Raw genomic sequence first — 26,299 nt, 5'->3', positions numbered from 1 at the left:
TCAACAGCAGCTTGTGGAAACGGTGTACTATTATGTTAGCACAATATAATCAAACTCATCTGAAACCTTTTTTATTTTATTTTTTATAAAAGATAAAGTTAGCTGCTTTGGGTTCGCACCGCTGAACTGTGCTTGACCAAGACTGAATCCTTACCACCTCCAGACGAGGTGTTTTGTTTACGAGCCTTTGCCTTAAAACCTCTGTGTGGAGGGGGAGCAAGCAAAAAGATGAACTCCAACTTCAGGAATCCATGGACAAATAAGAAACAAATTGTAAACTTTCCTATCCACTCTTGCCATATACAATAACCTCATGGTTTCATCCTGCATGGTTGCATACACTATGCATTGCTGTGAAAGCATCCCAATAATCCTGTACACTCCCCAGAGTCTGTCTAGTCTGAGGCCCATCTGCAAATGAGTCCAAATTAATCCTACGGTGTTTGGCTCAGTGAACTTTTGCTAGCTAGAACAGTGGTGGCCTAGAGGGTTTGTGCAGTCAAGCGAGGGTGATATAGCCCAGCAGTAACTAGGCAGCTGAAAGTAATGGTTGTACAGTAGTAATATTCACCCCAGTACAAATGCTTTGTCCTATCCCTAAGAATTGTCTCATAGAACCTATGCAACTTTTTTATTGATTTACATTTACAAATGCCTCTTATATTAAGATTTAAGATTATATCCTGTTTTTTTCCTCTCTAATATTTTTATGCATTGTATTCTTTTTATGAGAGTTGACCGTAGAAAGCGGACATGAAATGGAGAGAGATATGAGGAATGACATGCAACGAAGGTCCCCAGCTGGACTTTCAACCTGGGATGTTGTAGTTTATGATCTACTGTATGTCTTAAACTAGGCCACCAGGACGCCCCAACTTTTAGCCTTTTTTTTTTTTTTTGCACTTAACCGATGAGTACATTTACAGACCGTCTCTTCCTATCTTCACATAATGGGCTGCTCTGAAAGTGTGTGTGTGTGTGTGTGTGTGTGTGTGTGTGTGTGTGTGTGTGTGTGTGTGTGTGTGTGTGTGTGTGTGTGTGTGTGTGTGTGTGTGTGTGTGTGTGTGTGTGTGTGTGTGTGTGTGTGTGTGTGTGTGTGTGTGTGTGTGTGTGTGTGTGTGTGTGTGTGTGTGTGTGTGTGTGTGTGTGTGTGTTTAATACTTACCATGGAAAAGGACCTGCCAGATATAACTGCCGCTCATCATTATGTTTGAAGGTTCAGACCAAGGGTTGTGTATGTGCGCATTAGTCATAGATCTGTCACACCATGCCCCATCATTAGTCCGTAATAACTAATGAAAGAGGCTGCACAGTAGCTGGGACTCCCAGAGTGTCCTCTCTCATGTTGTTTTTTTTAAACTTAGGTCTAGCTCACCCTACTTTTCTTTTAAATACATCTTAGGTGCTTAGCTTCTCATAGCTGTGGTTTCACTGTAATATGTAGATTATGAGAATGCCAATATAAAGATTGTAATAATTTTTTTTTTTTTTTTTTTTTTTAGCAAACTGCAGCCACTAGCAGCTTCCTCTCGGTTTTTTTTGTGGGCCTTTCTGTTGTAACACACCATATGTAACCCCTGTATGATTCTTTTTGTGTCTTTCAGACCTACTGGTGGACATGTTGGGCGTGCTCGCCAGCTACAGCATCACCGTAAAAGAGCTGAAGCTTTTCTTCAGCAAACTGCAAGGGGAGAAAGGCCAGTGGGTGAGTCAGAGTCATGCCACGGTGATCTGTCCTGGTTGTCTGGGGCCAGCGTGAGGAATGTGCTAGCAACCCTTCAACTGCTGCCATCCCACAGGCCAATGGCCTCGTGACAGTGACCAGATAAATCATGTGAAACCACACTACTACTCTGCAGTGGTTCCAGAGCAGCACTATATATTGTTGATATTAGGTTGTACCTGAGTTTGAGTTATTTTTTTCAGTATGTTAAGACTTGGCTGGGTTGACCAATTGAAGAACATTAGAGGTGTGTGTGTGTGTGTGTGTGTGTGTGTGTGTGTGTGTGTGTGTGTGTGTGTGTGTGTGTGTGTGTGTGTGTGTGTGTGTGTGTGTGTGTGTGTGTGTGTGTGTGTGTGTGTGTGTGTGTGTGTGTGTGTGTGTGTGGCCACAGTGAACTCAAGATGCATGATACGTGTACAGAAGATAAGTAGGACCAGTGGCACAGAGGGAGAGACAGATAAAGAGAAGGAAAGTAACTCATCGATCACTGACTCTAATCAAGTTGTCAAGGAAATAGGGCAAGTTGCTTTTATGGTTCTAAATTTCACCGTATTCTCCCACTTTCAAGCAGCTCTTGCCACCATTCCGCTCTTCATTTCGTTTTTGTGTGTGGAATGTCTGGGGAGACATGGTGGATGGGGTACATGCAGGTGAAGTGCTCTGGTACTGAGCATTATAACCTACAACCTTGTGGAAAATTTTTTTTTAATCAGTCTCGTTGATTCACCACCTACATCTGATTTCTGTGTTAGAGTAACATATTTGTGATGGATGTACTTTGCTTGTACACTATAATCAGTATATTGTGAAGTAAATTAAGATACTGAATTCTGAGTGTGCTGCTGTGTAAATCTCTCTGGATGTCAAAGTCTGAGCAGTATAAGAGGTAAATTTAGAACAAGTAGAACCAAAGCCGTACTTTCTTATACGCATTTGTGGCTGCATGCATAAACAGTAAGTGTGTGACTAGAGAAAGTATGCTTTTATGTGCACATGTACTATATGTCTGTAGCACTATTCTAACATGATGCTTGTGTGTTTTTGTATTTGTTCCTCAGCCACGTCATGCGGTGAAGCTTTTATCAGTTCTGAAGTACATGGCTCACAGGAATGGCCCAGACTCATTCTTCAGCTTTCCAGGGAAAAATGCAGCTGTGAGTATACTGCATAATGTCATCCACTACACCGCAGAATGAAGAAACCCCACGTTATGAAGTGTGTTTGCACATACAGTAGATGATGAAATGACTGAATGGGGTTGGACTGCTCTTTTGAATGTTTCATTACATGAGCAGCAAGATTTTTCTGCTAGATATTGATGCAAAAAATGGTAAGCAAACAGAATGCGGAACCCCACCATGATTGCCTCCCAAAATGTACAATAAGTCCCATTCTTCTTCATCTTATGAAGACATTAAAGTATAGACTAATGAGAGGGAGAAAGAGAGGACTTCAGATATTACATGATGACCTCTCCTGAATCCCTTCATAGTAAGTGCTTTCTAAGCTGATTGCAGTTTTTCTCTAATTGATAAGTCTTACACATTCTCTAAGTTATTTTCTAGCCAGCCATTAGAGCGCGGACTCTTTTCAAGCCAAAAAAAGGATAGTCTACTGTTGCTTAAATGTTGTGACGTATCTAAAAATTGAGCTGTCTAAATGCATCATGTTGGGGCTATTCAGCTTTTGACTTTTCAAATCATGCTTTAAGAATGTTGCTTGTACCTTGCCTGCACATTAGTTAATTCAAAACCCAACCTTGTTGCTTTTCGTCATCCGTAGCAGGCTGCACACAGGCTGTGTCCTTGTCCTTCTGTAGATGCAGGATGGTTAATTTAAGTACAAAACAACCCAAATTAGGTTTTGGTTGGAGAATGGCACATAATGAGTGCTGAGTAGACAACATGCCCTTAGTAAACTCAATGAACAAAACACAATAAAATGCACACAGAAGAATCTGAGATTGCCAAGGCGATGTTACAGTAAACCCATTAAAATATCAAACATTTTTCATTCATTTGAATGTTAAATTTGTCTGCTTTCTACTTTTAATATCACTCTCCAGTTTTAGGTCATTGCACTGAAACTTTACAAAAGCATTGTTTTGCTCATGCCTGCATCGTTCACCACATGCATTGAAAGGTGTGCTGTTGTTTTTTCCTCTTCCTGCCGCAGTGTATTAGATGTGGCATGGCAGTATGTTCATTCAGGATAATCCTCTCAGACTTTAATACTTCACAAGCAGTCTAAACGGTAAAAGTAAAACCGTAAAGTCCTCAGGATTTATCTGTGTGTAGGAGAAACTATTGTAACATTAAGATGAATGTGCTTTTTCATTGCAATCAAATGGGCATCGTACAGGAAGCTGTGTACATTTGTAGTTACGTAGTGTATGGCGTTGCCACCTTCTGTATATAACCCTCCATTGCCATGGTGACAGTGCTTTTACATGTATAAGTGCACAGGTCTGCAATGTGGGTTTGGCACTGATTTGCATGTTTTGAAGTGAACTCTATTAGTACTTATCTGTGTTTTTCAGCAGTGTATTTGAAGAGATCACATGTGCCTTCTTCAGTGCTGCCCTGACACACACACACACACACACACACACACACACACACACACACACACACACACACACACACACACACACACACACACACACACAAATTATTTAGAGCAATAGTTTTCTCAAGGGATAGCGTGTTTGCTGGATATTCCTTTGCTCAAATCAAACGTGAATTTCTCTGCTTTTAGGCTGACCTGTAGTATTGTACTAACCAACAGTGTTTTGTAAATTTTAAAATGCTCTATGGGTCCTTTAATTCCACAGCTATACAGGATCCACAACTCACTGACCTGTTGACCATGTCCTGTTATCTGTTATTTTCTTCCAAACAGGCTATAGCTCTGCCTCCTATAGCAAAATGGCCGTACCAGAATGGGTTTACATTCCACACGTGGCTCCGCATGGATCCTCTCAACAACATCAATGTAGACAAAGACAAGCCTTACTTATACTGGTAGGTCACAGTACTACTCTTTGACCAGTAATCATAAACCTTAATTTAGTTTGAACATATATATCGAATGCAGAAATGGCTCAAGGAAGCTGTGTACATTTGTACTGTAAATAAAACATGGAGAGGGGAATTGCATAAAAGGTTATTGTGGTGCATGCAATTTAAGTGTGAACATATGCATGTGTACATGTCCCCAGTATAACCAAAATGGATCTTGAATGCATTTGAATTCCAAAAAATGTGCTGCAGAAAGTGCAGCCTCGCAGCTGAAAAACGGTTGTGCCTCTCCTTCCATCTTTCCTGTCTATCGTCCTTTGCTTCCTCTCTGAGGAGCTGAGGGTTGGTTAAACTTATTTTCAACCAATAATTAATTTCTGTCAAAAATCTAATTTATACAACAGGGATCTGTTTGGGGCGTCTGTGAAAATGATAACCAAGCCGCATGGCCAAGGAGCTGCATGAGATAATCTGTAATAAAAGCTCCTTCAGCCTTGTGCCCTTTTTAAAAAGAGATTAATTCACTAAATCACATCTCGCTGGGACATGTAGAATGATGGGAAGAGCCTGTGAAGTTGAGAAATGATTGTTTGCTATCTTTCTCCCCTTGAGACCTTTTTTAAAAGTGTTTATATGATATATTGGACACTATAACCCACGTTGCCCTTGAATGTAGTCAGCATGAAAGTATGAAGCCTCGGTCGAAAACTAAAGCTGTGTGTTTTGCATTTTCCCTTTTTTTCTTTTTTTTCTTTTTCAGTTTCCGCACCAATAAAGGCATGGGTTACTCCGCACACTTTGTGGGGGGCTGTTTGATAGTGACCTCATTAAAATCCAAGGGGAAAGGATTCCAGCACGGTATGTATATATCCAAACCCACCCCGAAAATACGAGAGGGAAGAAAAAATAAAGCGAGGAATACATGCACTGGTTTGGTGACCCAGGCCAACCAAATGTTCATTCACATTTTCTGTAGATGGATCACAGAAATCCTATGTCAGCACACACATAATCACATGCACACACAAAAAACACACGTGTGCACACAATCAATCGAGACCTTGCAGTAAGCAAGGACTGTCCCATCTAACCTGACTCTGGAGAGATGCAAAACTAGACGGAGGAGGACTGAGGGCGACGGGAGAGAAGGATGATCCTATACTCCCAGGCACAGCACACACACACACTGAAGACCATTGCAGTCAGAGAGATCCTTTGCCTGTGGACACAATTTGAAACATCCTCCTGCTTCCCTTGGGCATGAATTCACCACCTTACCTCAACAAACCTCATGAGGACCCAGAACTCATTTTAGTTGATATTTCACTCTATTTTTAATGCCTTCTTTCATGTCCGGAAGAAACCATAGTAACCTATTTCACTGTGGTAACATTGGTAACCTATTTCACTGGTTGTAGGGCTGAGGAGGAAAGCAGAACTCTAAGTAGGTGAGATTGTAGCCTGGGGGGAGTGAGTCCTGAAACACGATGGAAGCAGGCTAATCGTGTAGACTAGAAGATTCTCACCACATGCTGACTTATTGCTATCACGCGTTTGTGATTGATACTCCAGATATACAGTAGCCGTTTCCCATCGTGAGAGACTTTCTTCTTTTTCTTGTTGCAGTGGTACATGGTGACTCTCGTTCACACCTACAACCGCTGGAAAAACAGTGAAATTAGCTGCTATGTGAACGGGGAACTGGCGTCCTTTGGAGACATCGCCTGGTTTGTTAACACCAGTGACGTAAGTAGCAACAATTTTACATTTTAAGCTCTTTGCAAATGACCCCAGTAGTCTTTAAGTTCCTGATTTCTGTCTGAAAAGATTATCGTGGATAATCGGTTAAAGGAATAGTTTGACATTTTTCAAAATACACTCATTTGCTTTTCTTGCCAAGAGTTGCATGAGAAAAGGCGCCTGGTTAGCTCCCCTGGTAGAGCGCGCGGCCATATACGGGGTTCAGTCCTCGAAGCAGCGGCCGCGGGTTCCGTTCCGACCTGCGGCCCTTTGCTGCATGTCAATCCCCCTCTTTCTCCCCTTTCAAGTCTGAAATAAAGGCCTAAAAATGCCAAAAAAATAACAAAGACAAAAAGAGTTACATGAGAAAATTGACACCACTCATGTCTGTACGGTAAATATTAAGCTACAGCCAGCAGCCTGTTAGCTTATTAGAGTTAAGAGTGGAAACTGCGGAGGCCACTGCACCAAGCCAAGATATAGCCCAACACTTGCACCCCACCCCCAAAAAACCAACAACAATATATTACTATTTGTATTTTGCACTGATTAAACAAACAAGATATGATGTGTTAATTAGTGAGCGTTAAAGCTTCTAGTCGGATTTGTTACCTTTTGGACAAAGCCAGACTAGCTGTTTCCACCCGTTTCCAGGCTTTTTGCTAATCTAAGCTAACTGTCTGGTGGCTGTAGCTTCATATTTACCATACAGACACGAGAGTGGTATCTCTCTTCTCATTGATTTGTTTTATATACATTTATTCACCCTTTATTTTACCAGAAATAGTCCCATTGAGATTCAGAATCTCTTTTACAAGGGAGTCCTGGCCGAGACAGCAGCAAAAGAACAAGCAACAGACTTAAAACAAAATGGCAAATAACCTCAAACAATGAATTAGCAGTGTTCAGTAACATGATATGAACATTGAGTGGTCAAATAGCCCTTAATCCTGTTTTTACAATCTTCCATGCTAATAAAATAATCTAGTTTAAGGTGATTCTGTAGCTTACACCAAGATGAGGCTGCAAAAGGGAACTATTCCTTTACAGCATGTAGCCCACTTCTATGGATGAGTGTGTTCTATGTGAACTTGCAAACCCCAAATATTACTGCATGAAGCCTTTGGCAAGATTTTATATTTACAGGTTCACCTGCTGCTACGTCAGGGTTGGGCATGTGGGTGCACGTAACAGATTTTCTGTCAAATATCAATTTCAGAACCAGATATTGCTGCAGGAGCGTGTACCAAAAACTGAAAAGCAAACCTCGCTCACAGATATATCTAATCCCACTCTTTGCTTTCAGAGGTCATGGGGGGGTGAAACCATTCTTTTCACATTTTAGCCGGGATAGTACAGTGGAAAATGACTACATTTACACACCCTGCTCCTCTCACACATCACCATATGAGCTCTGTCACAGTCCCCAGGATTGCTTTCTGTCATGCTGAGTTATGAGCTTCTTAAATCAAATATTTGTTAGGAATGAAAACGCCTCCACAGTGTAGTATAATCCTCTAGATGTGTCTGTATGTCCGAAAGCAAATTAGCAACTTGATTGAGATGTGCTCTCATCATTCTCAACACTTCTGCTTATGCCTCACTGACCGTGAACACAGGAAGATGGAACATTATTAGCCACAGTATGCTTATAGTTTGAGGCTGTGTGTTGCCAATTATAGCTCGTGTTAAAATGAATTTGCCTTTCCCCCTGTTCTTTCTGGCTATTTTTGGTCTTTTTTTTATCCCTTCCTTTCGGTCTTAATTCCTTATTTCCTTCCTTCCACTCTCCTTCCCTTCATCTTTAATTGTTTATTTCTGTGTTTTTTCTTCTTCCTCAAATCCTACCTCCAACATCCTTCCCGCTGCAGACGTTTGACAAGTGTTTCCTGGGATCGTCTGAGACAGCAGATGCCAACCGTGTGTTCTGCGGACAGATGGGGGCAGTTTACCTGTTTGGAGAGGCTCTCAGCGCTGCTCAGATCCTGGCTATCTATCAGCTGGGGCCGGGTTACCAGGTTAGAAGCCATAAAAGCCTGAGATGTCTGTGGGATAGAAACATTTAATATAGACGTATAACAACTCACACAGTCAAATGATGCATTATAATAATTAAAATAACTTTTTATAAAGCTGAAATCTGTAATGTTTACATTTTTCATACACTTTTCATATATGTTAGAGCATTCTAAAAAACGAAAAAGGATACTTTAACATGTTTGGATAGGGTTAGCTATCCGTTGTCTAATGAGAAATGTTGATCAGCTGTCAAGTTACACTTCACAATAAATTATTTGCATTCAGTTTACCTGGTTCTGTCCATGATATTCTTCTCTGCAAGATAGTTGATTCCATATGACATACCATCTATATAAACTAATGGTTGCTCTGCCATATTTGCTGTAGTTTTAAAGGTCCCATGGCATGAAAATTTCACTTTATGAGGTTTTTTTAACATTTAATATGCGTTCCCCCAGCCTGCCTATGGTCCCCCAGTGGCTAGAAATAGTGATAGGTGTAAACCGAGCCCTGGGTATCCTGCTCTGCCTTTGAGAAAATGAAAGCTCAGATGGGCCGATCTGGAATCTTGCTCCTTATGAGGTCATAAGGAGCAAGGTTACCTCCCCTTTCTCTGCTTTGCCCGCCCAGAGAATTTGGCCCACCCATGGGAGAGTGACATCATGGCTTTCAAATGAGCAAAGTGGCAGTTGGTCAAGGCCACACCCCCACCCTCCACCTTGCCCCCCCCCTCTCTCAGAAATGGCACATACTAAGGAAAGCTCATTGTGGGACTGGCTCTAGTGGCTGTAGTTCTGCACCAAGGCTGAATTTCAGGGAAAGAGACTTCAGATACAGTATTAGGGGACCACTAAGGTCTATATAAAAGCATCCAAAGAGCACCATGTCATGGGAACTTTTAAGGGCAGCAACATATGGAAAGTCATGAATTTCAGCCTCAAACATAGGCATAGTATTTTAAACCGCAAGTTACACTTTTTTCTCTTTTTAGCTTTTCGAGCAAGTATATACAAAAACAATAGACACAGGCCCCCACCCTGACACATCCACTGACATACAATGACAATTGAACAAAAAACAAAAAAGGTAGCCAGAGTAGCAACTACAGTAACTGTTGATGCATGTCCAGATATGCTATGGTCAGTGTAATGCTTATCAGTTCAATTTTCTAAGCACAAACGGGACATTTGGAAAAACAGAAAAATGGGTTCAAATATCCAATTTTTAAAAAAAATTTTCACCTTGATAAATTAAAAGATTTGATCTTTAACCTGTTTTTCCATTTTTCTGTTTTTAATTATCAGAAATTGAGAACATTACAAAATTGCGTCTGAGCTGCAATTATTCAATACTGCAATGGTATTCTCTTCCTCTACTTTGCGGAATATGCAGGTCATTAACTGCATATGGACCAAAATGAAAACCTGACAGACTTTGGGGTCAGAGGGGCTTGCAACTGATGGTTTCAAGGGGGGGGGGGGCTAAGCTAGGCGGAACGAGGGAGAGAATACCATTGCAGTATTGAATAATTGGAGCCCAGATGCAATTTTGTAATTTTCTAAATTTCTGATCCTCTGAATAGAAACAGAAAATTGGAAAAACAGGTTAAGACTTAGTTAGATCCAATTTCTTTAATTTGTCAAGGCAGAAAAAAATGAAAAATTGGATATTTGAACCCATTTTTCTGTTATTCCAAATGTCTGTTTGTGCTTAGAAATTTTTACTGATAAGCGTTACACTGAGCCACTATATTCCCATTTTTTTTTTTCAGTCCAAGGATGTCCACTGAGTATGATTTGATTTTAAAAGGTAGTTCAAATAAACTGTATGTTAAACCACACTCAAGAGGGGCATATAAATCAATATACAAAGAAAGCTTTTTTTGAACTAACTAACTTTGTTCACTGCAATATATTTGCAGCAGAGTCCAGTATTTGGCACTTAAGTTTTATTATTGTTGACAAAATCTCCCTTTGCTATTTTGTAATTTAGACACCGTCTCTCCCTTCCTTTTTCTACCTCCTTCTCGTCAGGGCACATTCAAGTACAAGGCTGAGAGTGACTTGCTGTTTGCGGAGCATCATAAGACCTTACTGTATGATGGCAAGCTGTCCTCTAGTATTGCCTTCACTTATAACCCTCGCGCCACAGATGCCCAGCTCTGCCTCGAGTCCTCCCCCAAGGACAACGCCTCCATTTTCGTCCACTCACCCCACGCACTCATGCTGCAGGTAATTACAGTAAGCCTTTAATGTAACATTTTGCTTGTATAGTAAATGATAGCCATTCCCCTCGGAGTTGGAGTTGATAGTTGGATAGTTGGGGTTGATTGTTGTTGCTAGGATTAACCTGAAATCACCATGCTGACATTAAAGCAATGCCGGTACAAATTGATTCACCACCTGTACGCCTGCTCCATCCCTCCCGCTGTTCCATATGTACCACTCTTTACTCTTTCTTTCCTCCTTTGCAATAATGTAAGTGGTCCAGTTGGCTTTTTTTTTTTTAATAGCCTCATTAGGGCAGAGGTGCAAATGTGTTGAGCTAGCCAGACTGCTGCAGCTGCTGAAAAATGCCATACTGGTACTCTTAACTGTGGAATTAGCCTTCTCTGGGATTGATGTTTACTTTGGAATTACACACAAGTAGTTGGGTCACCTAAAGATGTACTGTAGGTGGTAAACTTTTTGGAGGTTTTCCATATGCTGCCTACAAAAACACATGCCGACAATGTGCACACACACACACACACACACACACACACACACACACACACACACACACACACACACACACACACACACACACACACCACTGTTTCTTGACTCACTTTGAGTTTTCTTTTCTCAAGCACTAATTGAGTTTTCTCTCATGCCCTCTCATCAAAGAAAATGCTTTTCCTTTGTTTTCACAAACGCGCGCACACACACAGACACACAGTGTGAAATATGAATGAATGTGACCTATATTTTCAGCTTTGCAAAGCCATGCTCACAAATTCCAATCCTATAGAGAGAGAAATGTTTTGCCAAGCTGATGCACCAGGCTACTAAACACTTAAAGGTCCAGCGTGTAACGTGTTTAGTTGTTCATTATCAAAATCTGTGTTGCCCGTTCACAAACTTGTCCTTTTTCATGAATATTTACCACCACCATCAATTCCAAGTATTCCTTTTGGCTTGAAATTTTACATTTGCATTCACATGAACTGGGGTAGACGCTCGATATTCACACGCCATCTTGAAATACGTTAGCCGGTAAGGGACATACAGGACCTACTGCTCCGCCTTTCACGTTTTCGCTGTCACATGATAAACTCATAGGTGCTGCGAATTAGGGCTGGGCAATATGGGAAAAAATCAAATATAATGAAATGTTTGACCAAGTACCTCGATCGATACCGCATCGATATTGTAGTGTTGACTATTGGTGCTTTCACAAAATATTTACACAATGAGATTTTTGATAAATAATCATCAGTAATGTGGATATAATGACTAAGTCGGTAAAGGCAAATAATAGAACAGTTACAACAGTCTGGTAAGTTCAGAAAATGACCTCACTTTACTGTAATGCAGCCTTTAAAACCCATCTGTGCCATATTACGATATCCAAAATCGAAGACAATATCTAGTCTTATAACACGATATCGATAGAATATCGATATATTGCCCAGCTCTACTGCTAATGCTGCTAATGGGTATCGTAGCTTGTTTTGAAGTTTGAAGAAGGAAACATGGAGGACCACACGTATTCAAAATACAAATTTCAGGAACAGGAGTCTTCTTCTTCGCCCAGAAAAAGGATATTGAAAAGAGCAAGCGACCGGCTTTTTGAAGCGTGAAGGCTACCGTAGCTGTAATACGTACTTTGAACTGCGTGGTGCGAGAGAGTTGATTGCAATATATGATCTCAACGCTAGATGGGAGAAATTCCTACACATTGGACCTTTTTAAAAGCAAATATGATTTGTTTTTTGCCTCATCTTCTGTAAGTCACAAGCCAACAAAATACTTAGTTTTGAGATGTTTAATTCTATTTACCCTCTTAAAAACTGAAAAAGTTTAGAGTACTTAGCGGCCAAAGATTCAAAGGTTCCATTACAGTTTGTGCCTCTTAGGATACAAATCTGACTCTAGTAGTATGATCGAGAATCACCATTTTCTTTGGTTGTGACTACTTGCAAATACTTTGAAATATGTAAACACATGAAGCTAATTTAGCGCATATAACAGTGATTATTAGAACAAATATGCATATGCAAATATTTGCCACGTAACATGTTAAATGGGACCACATGTGTTGTGTTGTTTCGGTAGGACGTGAAGGCCGTTGTGACTCATTCAGTCCAGAGTGGCATACACTCTATCGGGGGCGTGCAGGTCCTCTTCCCTCTGTTTGCACAGCTGGATTATTGCCAGCCCTCCAGCCACGAGCTGGACACCTCTGTCTGGTAAACGCACACACACACACACCTTAATGAAACAAGCAGTTTTTGTTTATTCTTTATTTTGTTATTTGTTTATAACTAAACGTTTTTAAATTGTTGCATTGGGTCATTGTATGATGTCATAGTATGTAACAGACTAAGTGTAAATATAAAAGACTGGAAGTTTGACCGCTGTGAACTGGCACAATCAGTCGGTCTGCTCACGGTGTTTAAATTTGACTATCCTATTACAACCTACACATGCTAACTCCTCTTATATTTATGCACAATGAACTTATATTTATTAAAGAGGTACTACACTAATTTTACACATCAAGATTAGTTCACTCCTCATGAGGGGTACAAAACGGCTTATTATATGTAGTATATATTGTCTTCTGTGGCTCTAGAGCTTTGTTCAAGTCTGCAAATATAACCCAAGTGATACTGTGATGTAATCAGGGTTATTTAATTCTGGGCTTAAGACTACACATCTTTAAAGAAAAGCCTGCGTTACAAATTGGGAATATGGAGTGTAAAAGATGTGGACATTTACAAAGCAGGGAGGGAGGGTCTAAGAAAAGATGTTATCGAGCTGCATCGTGGGAAATGTAGGGTCTAGTCATTTTGGAGCTTTACCCATAGGGACTAGAAGTCAGGCTGTCTCTCTCTGCTGCTGCTTTTGACCTTTTCTTTTTTTATTCTGTCTCAGGAGTCTACAGACTTTACAGAGGTGCAATACTAAATTGCTAGAGTAAATCTTTTAGATACCCCACTTTAGCAATAAAATACAGTGCGCTTATTTACCTTATTTTTAAGGTTTCCCCTCAGATTACTGCCCAGGGGCTGTATGCTCAGGTAAATTATTAGTTGGATCTAAATGTGAACAGAAAATTTACTGATCTAAATTAACTTTTACATTATTAGCACCTATTATTATATGGCTGGTACACAGACAACGCACGCAGTCTATTTTCAGCTCATGACTGCTGGCTTTTCAGGTAACACTGCTGTCTGTCAACAGTTGTTTATGCCTGCCTATAACATTTAGTGTGTCAAAAAGAGACTTACTGTACATTAGGTTTTTTTAAAAGCAGTTGCAAATTAGGTTTTACTTTTTTCCAACTTTTGATAGAATGCTGAGCTTGAAAGCTGTGAGGCCATCTGGCTTATAAATTTGCAACATTGTGCTGCCCTCAAGGTGATGCTAACTAGAATCTTTCCTAACACAATGGGACGTGACACCCTCATTCAATCACATTTCATGTAGGATATGCCCTTCACAGTCAGGGCTTTGTCAGCAGCTTGTATAGATTATTGTCACTGTCTAACTCTCTCTCTCTCTCTCTCTCTCTCTCTCTCTCTCTCTCTCTCTCTCTCTCTCTCTCTCTCTCTCTCTCTCTCTCTCTCTCTCTCTCTCTCTCTCTCTCTCTCTCTCTCTGGGCCCCTTAGCTGCACTTTGCTATCCTTTGTGATGGAGCTCTTGAAGAACTCAGTGGCTATGCAAGAGCAGGTCCTGGCCTGCAAAGGCTTTCTCGTCATTGGCTACACTTTGGAGAAGGTGAGACGAACACAAATTGGCTCAGCTGGCAAATAAATACTCAAGAGAGCCATCCTGCCGTACCAGTAGCTGCACATAATGAACCCAGCGCCGTAATAAGGCTGATCTTCATTCCCTTAACGCCACAAACACACTAACACAGGCACACACAAACACCAACACTAAATTTGAGACAGACTTTGTTTTCCATCAGCTGTATTTGGAGGTCACAGCTGGCTTGTGTGCTTGTTAGGCAGAAGAGGAGCTCCTCCTCATCTTTCTCTGCATGTGTCCTTCCCCCTCCCCTTTCTGTGTTATTCCCCACGTCTCTGACTCCTCTCACTGACATATCACCCTCTCCCTTTTTCACCTGCTATTGTGGCACTTTTTGTCCCCCTGTCTTCACTCCAGTCGTCCAAGGTGCATGTGACGCGGCCCGTCCTGGACATTGTGCTGGCCTTTTCCAGATACCTTAGCAACTTGCAGAATGGCATCTTGCTGCTCAAGCAGCTGTGTGACCACATTCTGTTCAACCCTGCCATCTGGATCCATGCCCCTGCCAAGGTAACACAAAAACACACATTTCCACAGCAGCACATTCTCATGCATTTGGATTCATTTGTAAAGGAGATAATACACATGTAAATGGGACATACACATATCGGTTACAGATCTACAGACTGGCGCAATCCTAATCACCCCCTCTTTCTCTGTGTGGTCTTGCCCTACATCTTTCAGAGTTCAGCTCAGAGTTCAAGGTTATCCCTCCACCTGTGACTTAGTGGATGCTATTTAAATGAGAATGGCTTGCCTACAACCCTTAGGGGCTTAGAAGCTAGGATGCACTAAAACCTGATTATTCCACTCCGACTATCGAACTAAACTAGCGTGTGTGTATGTGGGTTTTCATGTGCTTTACCTTTTGCAGGTGCAGCTGACGCTCTACACCTACCTGGCAACAGAGTTCATCAGCACAGTGACCATCTACAACACCATTCGCAGGGTGGGCACTGTACTTCAGGTCATGCATACACTGAAATACTACTACTGGGTCATCAACCCCCAGGACCGCAGTGGAGTCGTGCCCAAAGGCCTAGGTGAGGATGCACAGAAAATGCTAAAATGTGTTATGCAGTAATGGCACACTACTGATATATGGTGTTCCCATTCATCTTCTGAAATACATATACAGACTATGCATGTAAAGGTAGATTTCACATGCACACAGAAATATGAAGGCACACATAAACACACACTGCAACAACACTCACACTTAATCATCACTGCAAGTCTTACAAGTGATAAATCAGGTGCAGAGCTTTGCTTTTAAAAGACAAAATAGATTGACCATGTTATAACTTCTTGCTTGATCCTTCTGGATCATGTTCAGTTTCTCATGTATCAGCTACTTGCTACTTTCATCAGCCATTTGCTTTTTGGGGTTTCAGATGGTCCAAGGCCAAACCAGAAGGAGATCCATTCTTTGCGAGCCTTTCTGTTGTTGTTTGTAAAGCAGCTCATAATGAAGGTACGTTCATAATGCCCCCCCAATTCCCAACCAAAATAGACCTATATTGAGTCACTTGAGGAATATGGCACCCTTGAATGCCAAAATTATGTGTACTAGTGGTTCAACCAGTTGTATGTGTCTAATATGAATAGTTGCTGGTGTTCTCAGTTTGCAGTGGAGTTGCAGTCTGATTGCCGATAGCACCAACATTATCCACTGTTGTTTAATAGCAAACTAGCTGCCACTTTATACAACAGCAAGTGTAGTTAACTCGTTGTTAGCCTACCATTTTCCAGATGGGTGATTAAAACCTTTAGCCTTCATTACATCCATCTATTCCTAATAATATGCAGCAGTTAATGTTTGTGGGTACTTTTTTTTTTTTTTATCACTCATTATTTTAGCTAGTAAGTGTAAAAAAGGCACATATTTACAATCTGGGAAGACCAGATTTTTATTTAGTGAGTATCTGACCATTTCTGCCTGCCTGCCTGCTTTAACAATGTTTTTTCTCTATTTACAAGTGTGATAGCTTTGTGCTGAGGTCTGCATGTACTGTCTGGGTTAGGGGCGTAAAACACTGTGAACCAAATGTGAAATGATCTGTGCAATTACATTCTAGGATCACGGAGTGAAGGAAGACGAGCTACAGAGTATCCTCAACTACCTCCTTACCATGCATGAGGTAGGCATGTGTACTGTTGTTCAGGCAGCACCGGCCAGCCAAGACCTCACCACCAGATGGCAACATAACACTACTGTACTAGTGTACTTTGTCCTCCCACTGTCTGATACGTAGAGCAAGAGCAAACAAGTCCTGTTGCTAAAGGCAGCATCACTGTTCCTTGTTATTTTTCCAAGTCTGCCAGTCAGAGGTCCTGACAGAAGTGGTGTGGTTTACAGTGGAGTGATGCATAACAAATGAATCAGTCAGATCAGTCAGTAACGCAGTGAACCATGTAAGAATAAAGGGTGATTACAACATTGCCGGGAAAAAAAAACACTGACATGTAGCAGCCCTTCATTTTCCAGAGCACATAATGTTATTGTTTAGTTCTGATGCTTGTGATGTAATCCAGTATTATTATTAATTTTTTTTTTCTACCTCGCATTGCCGCTGCTAAACATCACGAAAAATAGTAATGAATGATGCACGTATATTTGCCTTTCATCTTGAATTAACAAATACAGCTGACTACCAATTCCTCATAGTTTAAGATATCCCCTGGATAGCCGGCTCACTTCAGCTCCACTAGATGCAGTATTTCCCGCACTGCTCTCCGTTAACCCCACAATAGCCTCAAGTGTCTTCATCTCTGTCCCACAGGATGACAATCTGATGGATGTACTGCAGTTGTTGGTGGCTTTGATGTCTGAACATCCTGTGTCCATGGTCCAGGCCTTCGACCAACGCAACGGGATTCGGTAATAATCACCGTTTAGATTCCCTGCAGATGTGTCCATCGGTTTATGTCTTCGCTCAAAATCAAAATCAAAAGTTGGAGCGGATTTATTTTAAATTTCATGGCTTTAGTCTTGTGTCACTTTAGTTTTATGCAACACTGTAAAATGTGGATACTGCTTTTTGTTTAAATAAAAAAACTGCTAAATACTGCTAAATCTCTATTGGAATGCTACAAATGTATAAAGTGTTAATTGTAGACTTCGAATAGCTTTTTATAATGCTTTGAAAATAATTCAATTCATTCATTTTTTTTCAGTGTGATTTACAAGCTTTTGGCCTCAAAAAGTGAAGGAATAAGAGTGCAGACACTCAAAGTAATGGGCTACTTTCTGAAACACTTGCCACCAAAGTAAGTACAGTCACAACATCCTTGGCATTGTATTCCCAGAGTATAGAATTGTAGTTTGGAAAAATTCTATTTCGTTCAGTCTGTATTAGATATGTAAAATTATATTTTGAAAAGCACACACTTCTAATAGTAATCTTGATAACTGAAAGGGAAATATATTTTGATAAGTGTTTGCAATTGCTCTGATGTTGATTATTGATTCCATAGCTTTCATTCTCTAAAATCTCTTAATGTAGTTGCTTGTGCTCATTATTACATTTTTTATGTAGTTTCTAATGGTTCCTTATAGTGACAGAACAACTGCAAAATATTGAAGTGTTCAGAAAAGTCTCGAAGGCACAGCTACATTTAAGTGACACAATCAAAACCGGTTAATGTTAATTCTCTGTCCAGCTGCAGGCCTCACTGTCAAAAAAATGACTCGTCATGCTTTTTACTGCCATTTTTTAGATGTACAGTATATATGTCACTTGTGAGCGGTCTTTTTGTCCTTTTGAGCAGTGAAATATCCAGTATTGCTCCTAAATAAAAGCTCTTACTATAACCATGTGCTCCAGAATGCATCTCTCCAAATGTCCGGCATTACTTTGGGTGAAACAGCATGAGGAGACTTAGGTCATATCGCAAGCTGTTCGTCGCTTCATTTTCACTAATAACCACTAATTATAGGGTATGATTAAGTGAACATAGTGAAGTAGGTGCATCAGAAACCACTCTAGCCTTGGCTTGGCAACAGTTTTGTAAGTCTTGTGATCCAGATGCAAGATTGACCTTGAGACTATCTGCAAACAGCCCACAGCTTTTTAGCTGGGCTGCAATACTGAAATTGGGAGTTGATCCATGATCAGAGATAAAAGCGACGAGAAGAGTTTTCTGTGAAGAACTGTTCTTACTTAGTCAACAGGGACTCACTTTTCTTTTTTTTTCATTTCCTCAAAGTCAAATGTCAGCTCGAGCTCAGCTGATTTATGCCGCTACAGATTTCCACCGCTGCAATAATTTGACTGATCAAATTTGCGTGGTCTTTTTCAACGGGATATGATATTACCACAATGATAGTCTCGCTTTGCCAGACCATCCTCCACACGCTGCCGAGGAGGATCTGGCTAGCCGCTGCAAAATAGCCTCGGGAAAGAAACTTGTTTTGGGGGAACGTGAACTTTCAAAAGTTGTTTTAGTCGTGCGAGAGAAAACTCAGATTGGACAGATAGTCCAGCTAGCTGTCTGGATTTACCCTGCAGAGATCTGAGGAGCAGGTAACCATAGTCCTCAGAAATCCAACAGAGTTTAAAATGCCAACACAAAGAAAGCGGGAGGTAACGGACGTCGGCTAAAAGACACGCATCCGGCGGAATTTCCTGTGGCACCGGAGCAATCCCGGAAGTGGAACGTTGAGGATATAGACTACCACAATGACAGTTGTGGTATTTCAGTGCATTGCTATCAACTCCGATTTGTATATCATGTTCCAGTTGAGAAAAAATTATGCATTGCTTTCTGATACAAGAGTGGTCTGGCAAATAATGATGTTTACTGACTGACCTTTGAGCCTTTCCTCCCAATATCCTGATCAGGAGGAAACCTGAGGTCATGCTGAGTCATGGCCTTTTCTCCCTGCTCACTGAACGCCTCATGCTCCACGCCGGCCAGTTCACCATGACAACCTACAACGTGCTCTTCGAGGTCAGTCCTCTATACACACACACACACACACACACACACACACACACACACACACACACACACACACACACACACACAAATAGTTGTAGACAACTAGTCTCTCTCTCTCTCTCTCTTTCCCCCCCAGGACTGAAATGACCTAAATAGACATACAATGGCATACAATAATAACCTTTGTGTGTTCAACTGCATGGCAATATTTATTTTGTTGCCTTTTTAACTGACCTCGTTTTTGTCCAATTTTCCATTTTTGTCTTTTATTTTCAAACCTGACAATTTAATGAGTTAGTTAAAATAATAAATTGTATGGCTGACCACCTGCAGAAATTTCATTTGGCAATCATTCAGCCAGATACTACGCGATGGTAAGAAGTCTATACATAGCTTTGTGTGTCCATAGTGTGGTTTGTGTCTCTGTTATTGTAAGGACCGATATGGATATTTATGACTTGAATCCCCTCTCTGTCCCCCGGTAGATTCTTACAGAGCAGATCTGCACTCAAGTGATCCATAAACAGCATCCGGACCCCGACTCCACTGTGAAGATTCTCAACCCACGTAAGTGCCTCCTGTGCGCCACACTACTCTCCTAAATCATCCCCTGCAGTGTACCCTCTACATACCTATTGCTCCATTCTGCACTAGAGGATATTCCCCATGGAACGGTGCAATCGCTATACACAGTCAAACAAATGAACGACATAAATTTTGCAGCCAGAGGGTATTTTCATACAACGGAACCTCAGATGTCATGCATAATCCTAGCATGAGGCTGGTGCAAACACTTTGTTTGAGCAATATACACACATCTGCTAGTTTTATTGGAAGTCGGTGTCATGTTTTGTCAGGATTCATTTGCATATAAAGAATGATATAAATGTAAAGAAATAATGATGGCACTTCAGTGTGTCAAAAATATTGTGTATGCATTTAATACATTTAAGCAATTTTTATTTGATTGCATTAAGTAAATTTAGAGTTTATTCTTTTAATGCAATTGGATAAATCATATGTTATACAGTGTATAGTAAATATTTAATTGCAGTATGTTTTTATTACCTAATTTAAAAAACAAACTTATTTTACCATAAAACTAAGTGTATCATGTTAATAGTTTATAATAATATATATATCATAACATATAATTAAACATATTAGAAGAAGCAACGTGTTTTTAAATGGACACATGCTCTGCATATGTATGTGTAGTGTATTACTATATACTTGCACAAATGTAATCTATATATTTTTACATATGCGGCAACATAATACAGTAAGTGACTTCAGGCTTTGATCAGTGTTCCCATTTTATATTTTCAGGTCGTTAACTTACCTCCAATTTCACGTCGGCTCACAAAATCTTTTCATATGTTGAAATGTTAAGTATTCATTTCAGCTTTCGAGAAGAGAAAACCTCTCCTTCTCTTTTAAAAAAACAAACAAACAATGTTTTTTCTTTATACCAGTGCTTCCACACATACATGCACCTTTTGTGCACACGCTTGCAAGACAGCTTTAATCAGTTTGAAATCCAAGCACTCGGTATAATCACAACCAAGGTTTACTTCCAACCAGCCTTAATCTGACAAGGTCCTGCTGTAGTCACACATTGATTATCTTAAGCCTTTGTTGTGTTAAAAACTCTCCTACCCAACCAGCCTAGACAGGCGGTATATATCATAGAAACCCTGTATGGGTTTGTACATATGAGCACATTCTATGGAGCACAGAGCGGTGGTCTGTTTCTCCTTTGCCGTGCATTCTCTTGATTTAATCTGCGACAAACTCCCAAAATGGCCCCCTGATTGCAGTCTTTAGTAACGTCAGAGCCAATCAAACAAACCGAGGAAGTACCGTTTCCCTCAAATTAACTCAAGGGAAAGGAACCAAGAGCAAATGGAAAAAAACGAAGGGAATACGCCATCCCTCCATCCTCATTCCCGGTACATGCTGGGGTAATTTTCTGGCGGTAAAGGTTCAGCGACTCATAATTTGAGTGACTAAGGCGTAGAAACAACACAACAGTCTGCTGCGGCAAGGGGGCATCGGTTAGCGCCGAGGTCTGAAGAGACAAGTGAAATCCAAGCCCCGCCGTCTCTCTACTCCGAGTAAATGGACACTGACATTGTCTAGATAATTCATCTAAACAGTCAGTCTCTTTGGTTTAACCGAAGCCAAGCCTTCCAGAAGGGTCTGCGACTCTGGCTCGCTCATTTTGAAACAATACCAAAACCATTACAGTATGATAAAGATCAATGCCAAGGCCGGGACTTTTTCTTTTTTTCCTTTTTTATTCTCTGTTTTTCTTACCACAGGCACAGATTTTCAGGTGTGTACAGCTGGGAGTTGAGATAGTTTATGACACAATGATTTGCACATGTTAAGACCAATGTATGATTTAGTTGTTGATTTGTGCAGTTTCTCCTTCTGCAGCCACAAAGCAAGTTTTATTTATTAGTTTCCAAATCCAAACTTCTTATTTTATTATAATCCTTAAAAATACAACTTTGTTACAGTTTAATGTGTTATATTACAAAATGAACAACACAGACATGCACTCTAAACAGTTGGAAGTATTTTGATATTTTCTTAAATTATTTACTGTAAATGTTTTTTTTTGTAACCTAAATCCTTAAACCGAATGGATACGTTTCTGTTAATATTTCTAGAAATTCTGAAGGTAATCGCTGCTCTGCTGAAGAGTTCTCCCCCATCCCCCGAGAGCATGGAGGTGCGCAAGGTCTTTCTGTCAGACATGATCAAACTGTTCAATAACAGCCGAGAGAACCGCAGGTAAGAATTCAACCACTTCACAAGATGGAGAACTGCATCACACACCAGTCCACACAGTGTTCACATGCAGCACTACATATTCTGTGTACTTTTTTTGTTTGTTTTAGGAGCCTGCTGCAGTGCTCGGTGTGGCAAGAGTGGATGCTCTCTCTGTGCTTCATCAACCCGCAAAACAGCGAGGAGCAGAAAATCACAGAGATGGTGTACGCCATCTTCCGCATCCTGCTCTACCACGCCATCAAATATGAGTGGGGCGGCTGGCGCGTCTGGGTGGACACCCTGTCAATCACCCACTCCAAGGTCAGAGCGCTCATTACACACACACACACACACACACACACACACACACACACACACACACACACACACACACACACACACACACACACACACACACACACACAGAGGTCAGACACACACACACACACAGGTCAGACACACACACACACACACACACACACGGTCAGACACACACACACACACACACACAGGTCAGACACAGCTTTGTTTATCTTTCTGTGGATCTTGTTTTATCTCCTCATCTGTTTCATTTTTACAGTTTTTTGTGTTCTGCTTCTCTTCGGTTTAACTCGCACACTCTTTATCTCTCTGTAGTAAACACAAGAACAGAGACACACACACACACACACACACACACACACACACACACACACACACACACACACACACACACACACACACACACACACACACACACACACACACACACCTTGCTTTAGTATTATCAACCTAAACAGTCACCACATTACTGTAACCGTAGCCGCCCTCCTCAGTTTGATTCCAGCCAAATGGAAAGCAGTATTCAGTCAAAGCCATCAGCTCTGTCACCCGTATGTTTATCTGACATAATGCAATTCATCAAAAAAGAAATTAGAGAGCATTATCGTCTAACCCTCTAACTCGCAGTGTAGGCTAGCATGGTAATTGAACCTTGCCTCTCAGTGCCCATCAGATTAAGCTATGGAAGCCATACAGTGACTATAATTTAAAAGCTAGTTGCAGTATAAACCAATGTGAAAGAGTGCATCAGCACTTCCACTCTTTATTTATTTATAGAGTCTCTCTCTTTCACATTGCACAGATAAAAAATAAACTTCTGGCACTTCTTATTTCCAAAAGCTGAATTCAAAATACTGCTTTAGAAATTAACTGTTGATATCCTATTACGGCCCCCTGTTCCAAACCAGTGAAGTAATTGAGGTTGGTGTCAGATTGTGGTCTGTATTATTATTATTATTTTTTTTTTTTTAAAGCCTTGCAGATTGAAGGGTGAGTTAAAGAAGTACTTGATTGAGAGTGATATGAGATGCTTCACTGCAGCGTCGGCTGCTGTGAGTGTTGTCGTCCAGTAGGGGGCAGAGACACACTGCCTGGGAGATGACCAAAATGAAGGCAGCAGTTAGCAGGGTGGTGTGTGCTGTATGCTGGATGCTCTGAACCGTCAGTGTCTCTCTGAACACTGTAGAACTAACCTGCAGTGAAAAATAAAACATACAACGTACAAATGAAGGTCTAAGGGAATTTTACACATTTAGTATTTCGAGGACAATATTTGATGCAAGAGGGTCACAAAGATGAGGGCCCATTATGGGACAGTGAAAATTCAACATATGTATGTACTGTACAACAACAGAGGTTCTGCATACTTAACTGTATTGTTCTGTCATTAAATATTAACCTGAAATAGCCCAAAAAACATTGTTTTTAATTCACATCTTAAGTATAACAACACAGACAGAAAAATAAATAATATAATGTAAATAATATTAGTGTAAATATAATATATTTCAGAGGTATCTGCTATTTATGTACATTTTATCCATGTAGGATTTGTTTTGTTCTTGTTTTATCTGTTCATATTGTGTATGCAGTGTGTTGGGGTCTCACTTTTCGGCATAGCAAAGTGTCTAGTTTGATGTAGTGCAGAAATTGCTTATAGTTCTTTGTACACGACAGGCTGTAATTGCCTTTTTTCCTGTAATTGCACAAGATTAATGCTGTTTCTTCTTGGCTCTAGTTACAATGCCCAGTTCTCGTCTAACAACAGAATTTCACGTGTGTGTGTGTGTGTGTGTGTGTGTGTGTGTGTGTGTGTGTGTGTGTGTGTGTGTGTGTGTGTGTGTGTGTGTGTGTGTGTGTGTGTGTGTGTGTGTGTGTGTGTGTGTGTGTGTGTGAATAAACCCATGCACTTCTAAGATGCGAGATACACAAACACGCACACAAATGCACGCGCAGTGCATGGACCCCGCCTGTGACTCGGGATAGTTGCAGCGGGTGCTAGCCACCGAGATGCATGCATCTGCTATAAAAAAAAGCTAAAGAAACTCAATTGCAATTTTATTGTCCCGTTTGATAGATTTCCTGCCACCTTTGTAGCACCAAAGCTGTTTGTCACTGTTGCTCTCTCCTCCCACTGCTGCAGGGGTGTGTGTGTGTGTGTGTTACCAGGCACATTTTCTCTTTGCCCTCGTTTTCTCTTGGGCTCTTCTTTTCGAGCCCATTGAATATTCATCGGAACCGTACGAGAACAATCAGAGAAACAAGGCCTCATAAATACAACCAGCCCACTGGGAGCCTCTTGATAAGTGCATGTATGCATTCAAAAATCGTATTTGCACACTTCTCCTCTACATAGACTTTATGAATTAGTTTGCCTTGTTTCATCCGTGCTAAAGTTGTCAGTTTGGCATGTATAGAGATAATATGTCTCATGCTGAATGTGTGTTTCCACCGCTTTCTAGTTGAGGTTTCGTCCATGACTGAGAATCTTTGTACTGCATTTTCTATTAACCCATAATTGTGTTTTATCTCATACATACATTACATTTGATACATTACATTTGATCTAGATAAAAACTAAAGTTTACTAGTATAATACTTAGGTTTTTGCTCATACTATTGGATATATTAAACTTGGTACATCCAACTCCTTATTTGCAGCTGTGCTTTTAAGATTTTAAGTTTGACTTATTCTTCTTGTTGGGTGTAGCCTATCACCTGAGCAGAATGACCATATGGACCACATATTTTTCAGATCTTTTTAGTTTTTGTTCATTCATACCAATCTGTAGGTGTAAAAATGTGACTTTTAGCCATGCTGAAAACAGTAGTGAGGTATGATTGGCTCAAATTGCTTTGTCGCTGTCCAACGTCAAATGAGCTCTGCAGTAAGAGCTCACGCAGTTCTTCCGTTGCCTTGAATTGAGATGGTTTACTGATCATCCACAGGCTTTATTTATTGTCTACTGTCAAAGCATGGATTAGCAAGAGGCACTAACAACCCGGCTATGATGTGTGCATTGGGTTGCTTAGTCTGTTTCTGTGTGTATCTTTTTATATGTCAGTCATTAGGAAGTTAGTGTATCTGCATAAGCGTCTCTCTGAGTAGACAGATGTTCCTGCAGGTGGGCACGCTGACACGACAGCCCTCCCACTCTCAGCCCACACACCCACCCAAGGTGCCCCATGTCCATCTTTGCACACAAATCAGTTTGAGAACAGGGAGAACTCCAAAACAGAGAGATCGGGGCATGAAGGTCCCTCCGTCCTTCAGACTCCCACTGTCAGCTAACTTCATTATACCTGTCAGACGTTTTAGCACAAAGATAAATATGAGCAGTAATAAGCCAACAGATCTTTGACAAAATATAATAGACATTATGAGCTGGTAATTTAGTAGCAGAATTTAGTTTAATCGTAGCTAATCGCTCCTTTTCTGTTTATGGAGAAATGCAGAATAGTTTGACCATGCCGATTTTGCCCTCTGGGGACATTGAGACATTACACACAAGCTGTGGTTCTTGGCAAAGAGTTTTAGATAGATACACTGACAAGTGGACAAAGGTGAGAATATTGCCTAGATAATAGCCACGCATCAAGTGTTGTCTATACTATCCAGAGAGCCAATTGCCAGTACTAGGATCCATGTATGCTTAATAATCAACCGATGTAAACCCCATGATTTTGACTGGTTGGCTTAAAACTATTTTATTGTAAAGTATCCTGAA

At 40.7% G+C, this 26,299-nt stretch overlaps 1 protein-coding gene across 1 annotated transcript in view; it reads left to right on the top strand.

The window, feature by feature from the left end:
• Positions 1–26,299, top strand: part of lrba (LPS responsive beige-like anchor protein) — a 196,431-nt gene that overhangs the window by 26,185 nt on the left and 143,947 nt on the right. Inside the window, exons 3-21 of the mRNA XM_039799595.1 lie at positions 1,605–1,705; positions 2,782–2,877; positions 4,625–4,746; positions 5,504–5,601; positions 6,344–6,489; positions 8,355–8,501; positions 10,536–10,733; positions 12,822–12,955; positions 14,384–14,492; positions 14,883–15,035; positions 15,400–15,568; positions 15,920–15,999; positions 16,604–16,666; positions 17,309–17,406; positions 17,703–17,795; positions 19,370–19,478; positions 19,955–20,036; positions 22,148–22,271; positions 22,379–22,571. Coding sequence (XP_039655529.1) covers positions 1,605–1,705; positions 2,782–2,877; positions 4,625–4,746; positions 5,504–5,601; positions 6,344–6,489; positions 8,355–8,501; positions 10,536–10,733; positions 12,822–12,955; positions 14,384–14,492; positions 14,883–15,035; positions 15,400–15,568; positions 15,920–15,999; positions 16,604–16,666; positions 17,309–17,406; positions 17,703–17,795; positions 19,370–19,478; positions 19,955–20,036; positions 22,148–22,271; positions 22,379–22,571 — 2,315 coding nt within the window. The remainder of the gene's footprint in view (positions 1–1,604; positions 1,706–2,781; positions 2,878–4,624; positions 4,747–5,503; positions 5,602–6,343; positions 6,490–8,354; positions 8,502–10,535; positions 10,734–12,821; positions 12,956–14,383; positions 14,493–14,882; positions 15,036–15,399; positions 15,569–15,919; positions 16,000–16,603; positions 16,667–17,308; positions 17,407–17,702; positions 17,796–19,369; positions 19,479–19,954; positions 20,037–22,147; positions 22,272–22,378; positions 22,572–26,299) is intronic.

This window comes from Perca fluviatilis, chromosome 1, assembly GCF_010015445.1.
Source record: "Perca fluviatilis chromosome 1, GENO_Pfluv_1.0, whole genome shotgun sequence".
Taxonomy (NCBI): domain Eukaryota; kingdom Metazoa; phylum Chordata; class Actinopteri; order Perciformes; family Percidae; genus Perca; species Perca fluviatilis.
Note: the sequence above shows the minus strand (reverse complement) of the source record. Positions and strands in the feature narration are given on the sequence as shown.